The sequence below is a fragment of the Penicillium oxalicum genome, chromosome I (assembly GCF_001723175.1).
Source record: "Penicillium oxalicum strain HP7-1 chromosome I, whole genome shotgun sequence".
NCBI classification, from domain to species: Eukaryota; Fungi; Ascomycota; class Eurotiomycetes; order Eurotiales; family Aspergillaceae; genus Penicillium; species Penicillium oxalicum.
In genome coordinates this window covers 5,107,022-5,110,862 of record NC_064650.1, presented here as the reverse complement: position 1 = coordinate 5,110,862, position 3,841 = coordinate 5,107,022, and the positions used below count along the sequence as shown (strand labels likewise).

The following is a 3,841-nucleotide window of genomic DNA, read 5'->3' as shown; positions in this document are numbered from 1 at the left end:
CGGCAACCTGCTTAGGTCAGACACAATCCAAAAGAACGAAGTCGGTTGGGAGTACAAAATGTAATATCACGAAGCATCCACCCTCTCTCCCCTTTGTGGAGGCGAAACAATGGCCTCCTGCCAAGGTCAATAGTACGAAAAATGGCTCGTCTCATTAAGCGAACAACGCCGTTCATGGAGCGCGAAAGAAGGACAAAGAACTGATACAACAAAAACGCATTTCATCCCATTTTTTCATCCATGGTCTTTCTCCAGCGTGGTCCAAATTTACGCATGAGAAATATGACCGAGCCACTTGCAAACCCTACCAACCCAAGGATGGTAAACAGCCATCCGTTGCCGATTCCATCGAGGATGGGTGCTGTGACAAGTGAGCCGACGCATGAGAAGATATTCCGCACGAAATTGTTCAGAGCGACACCTTCTGAAGATTTCTTGGGCATAAACTCAGTCAACATCGTGGTGACCATGCTAAATATGATCATCGAGCCGATGCCAAAGAAGAAATTGGCAATCATCTGTCTCGGCCACAAACGAGTCAGCACAGTGCCTCCTTTCGCCTTGGAGTGTGCAATGAAAATTCTTTGACTTACCGGAACCAGCCAAAATGTGGCCTTTTCTACGGTCCATCCGTACCAGATGAGAGCCGCAGGGTAAACGAGGGCCCCGAGTAACGCATTCTCGCGCATGCGGTCTTCAGGACGGAACACCAGCCTGCCCTTCTCATCATACCGTTTTGCCCTTTTAGCCTCACGCTTCATGATACTGTCCATCCATCGACCACCGAACAAGCTCGCCACCACATATCCAACGGAATTCGGAATATAGAGCAGGCCGATGATAACTGTACTAAAATTATACGGCGGTTTACCGAATGTATCTTCAATGCTGACGTTCAGAACATAAAGCGAGCCGAAGGCAATACTTGCGTAGTACACGCTAAGCAGCACCGGGATGAAGCGCAAGTAAAGCACGATTTTCAAAGGGTCGATGAAGGTCATCTTCAGCATTTTCAGCCACCTCGTTGTGGCACCCAGTACTTGTCGGGAAGACACTCGGCTCAGTGGGCGAGTTGTTGGCAAAACATCTTCCTCGGTCGTCTCTGGAAGAACAGGCCGTAACATCGCCAGCGTTTCGGGTAAGGCGAAGAAAATGAAGATAAGAGTCAGTGCACCGTACCCAGCGAGAAACCACAATGTACTTCTCCAGCCCCAACGTTCGGCGAGAAGTCCACCCACAATTGGCGCAAAAAGTGGTCCGCATAGAGGTCCCAGATAAAAGATGCTCATTGCGCTGCCTCGCTCACGCGGCTCCCACAGATCTGCAATCGTTCCGGCGCCTACAGCCTGCACAGAAGCGGAAGCACCGCCACTCAACATGCGCATGACGATGAGCATGGCGATCGAGCGTGAGATGGCACAGAGACAATTAAAGATCACAAACAAGGCAAACGAAGCCAGATAAATTGTCCGCCGCCCGAGTCGTTCGCTGAAAGAGGACCACCAGAGTGGAAATATTGACATGCTCAACATGTACAAAGCAATCGACAAGTTCGTGATGGTGGTCTTGGTATGGAGCTCCCGCGTCACTTGTGGCAGTGAAGCTATTTCAACTCATCAGAGATGCGTGCCGGATGCCCCGAGGATGAGCCTGACTTACGAAAAAAGATTGATGAGCCCATCGGAGCTGTCGCTCCTGCCACAGCCACAATGAAAGTGATGAACCATTTCAGCTTTCGAGAGTACGTCTTGGGATCCTCGACCTCTGCAATCAACGTCAATTGTGCGAAGAGGCCCCTGCGCCTCGCGCGCGGTACTTTGATTGCCGGACCTGGCTCGGTGAACTGTCGTATCAGCGGCGCTGGCGGTTCTTGAATGTTTTTCTCTTCGTCGCCAGATATAGCCGTAGTGTCTCCTGTCTTTTCACCGTCAGATCCGGTGGTAGGTTCTGCTGTCTGTTCATTGGCAGGCCTGGCGGCAGAGTCTGGTGGATAGGAACAAGCAGTGTGGATTTCACTCTCCCCGTCGCTGGCGGCTTCAGAAGAACAGCGGCGACGAAGGGTTGGTAGCGAGCCAGTAGGCGACAAAGAATTACGTTTTTTGGCGTTGAGACCCATCTTGAGTTTCAAAAATATGGCGATTAGTCTCTCGAGGTAGGGTTCGATATAATGTGCCTGGTGCGGCGGAACACCTTTCCACCTCGGCGCCAATGAATTTCGAATTCTGAAACGAACACTGTCGATGCGTTGCTTGCAAACGACCGATGGGCAAGCTTTTAAAAATGAGGCGAACAGTTACAAACACAGTTGCAGTTGAAGAACGCAGGATTGGCTTTTTTGCCGATTTGGGCGTATTCCAGGTAAGGGTATCCAAGCACACAAATATTAATGGTCCTTCGGATCAACATGGACGATGCCGTTGATAACTCTGCAAATGGAGGTCAGCGGATAAGTGAAATACTGGAGTCCAAAGAAATTTAAACACTCCACGAACTCACTGAGTACGGGTCAATGAAAGCCAGTGCGTTGTAGCTTCCCAAATGGATATAAGGCCGTGCCTACTGCTTTCCTTGCTACTCCTTCCTCGGGTCGCAGCCACCAACGGTCTGACGTAGGCAAAGGTCATGCGCCGAGATACAGACTTGGAAGTTTCGAAGCGCGCGTTATCAATGAATCTGATCAATTCAAGTATGTTTGGTACATAGCACGCGACTCATTGAGGCCAGGCATGAATGAGTAGATAGCAATGTGTTGTTGCATTGACCAAGTGTGAGTACACTCCTCTCTTGACTGCATTCGGAAAGCCGACGACCACCGATGATCTCCGAGTCGGGTGCTTTTTTTTTCCAATTCACATATTGTGAGTCAAGCATGAATATAAATCCGACCTTCAAGAGGGGGTGCGATCGATCAGGTAAGAATTTGCGCCAGTCGGCCCAATACCTTGTCTTCAGAAGTCTTTTTCGTGGGGGTCAAAGGACCAGTCATCGCGCAGCGTCGATGTGCCGGTCTTCCGTCGGGAACGTTTGGGCGGTCGATGCCGCTCAGGATGTTCCTTTAGGAGGGGCATTTGACTCAAACAAGCACTGAGCAAACCAGGGCTGTGAGGATTCGGCAAGAACGAAAACATTATACATTCTAGATGCCAATCTTCATCGCAGCAGACAGATTGTGCTCAAAGTTTAGTCTTGTTGTGTGGTCCAGACTGATCCTTGAGGGTCCTGTGCCGAGGCTGACCACCGATGACGGCCTCGCGGCGTCCCTAAGTCCGGGGTTAAACTGTGGATGCGATAACTTAACGAGAAGTCCATCATGAAATGAAGAAGTAGGAAAAAGTATCCGCCCATATTATCATCATGTGCCTTCAGGTTTGCACCTTGAGTGAGGTTCACAAATCGCAGCTTTTACAACCGATCAAGCGTGTGTCCACCGTCTAGAGTATTGGGCCTTCCGACGAGTGTGTAGATGATGGAGTACTCTGGAAGCTCGCCGGGATGGGTACTACTCCGAGGCACAGATGCTGAGTCAGCAGAGAGGGCGCGCCCGTGCTCGGCCCGTAGAAATGAACCTGCTTCGACAATGTGGGGTAGACGTTGATCTCTTCTGATTGAATATCGAGATTACCAACGCGATTCCAAATTGACCGTGTCTCTGTGGCTATTGTCTTTTCATTTGGGCACTAGTTGAATGCTCAGACGATTCTGCAAAGTACTTCATAGCCAGAAGTCCAGTAGTCGGAAACTTCATCGAGCAGCCCGGTCTTCAGTTCACCGAACTACATCATCACTATCGTTTCGCGCACATCCAAGCCCCGCCGCCCTCCGGCTTCTACCATCGACAGCT

At 50.3% G+C, this 3,841-nt stretch overlaps 1 protein-coding gene across 1 annotated transcript; it reads right to left on the bottom strand.

The window, feature by feature from the left end:
* Positions 1-221: 221 nt before the first annotated feature.
* On the bottom strand, positions 222-2,116 carry POX_a01685 (MFS transporter OpS2; the record flags this gene model as incomplete). Its single annotated transcript, XM_050110611.1, has 2 exons — positions 222-1,603; positions 1,660-2,116. The coding sequence occupies 2 exons, from the start codon at positions 2,114-2,116 to the stop codon at positions 222-224; spliced, it is 1,839 nt and encodes a 612-aa protein (XP_049974379.1).
* Between the last annotated feature and the right edge of the window lie 1,725 nt (positions 2,117-3,841).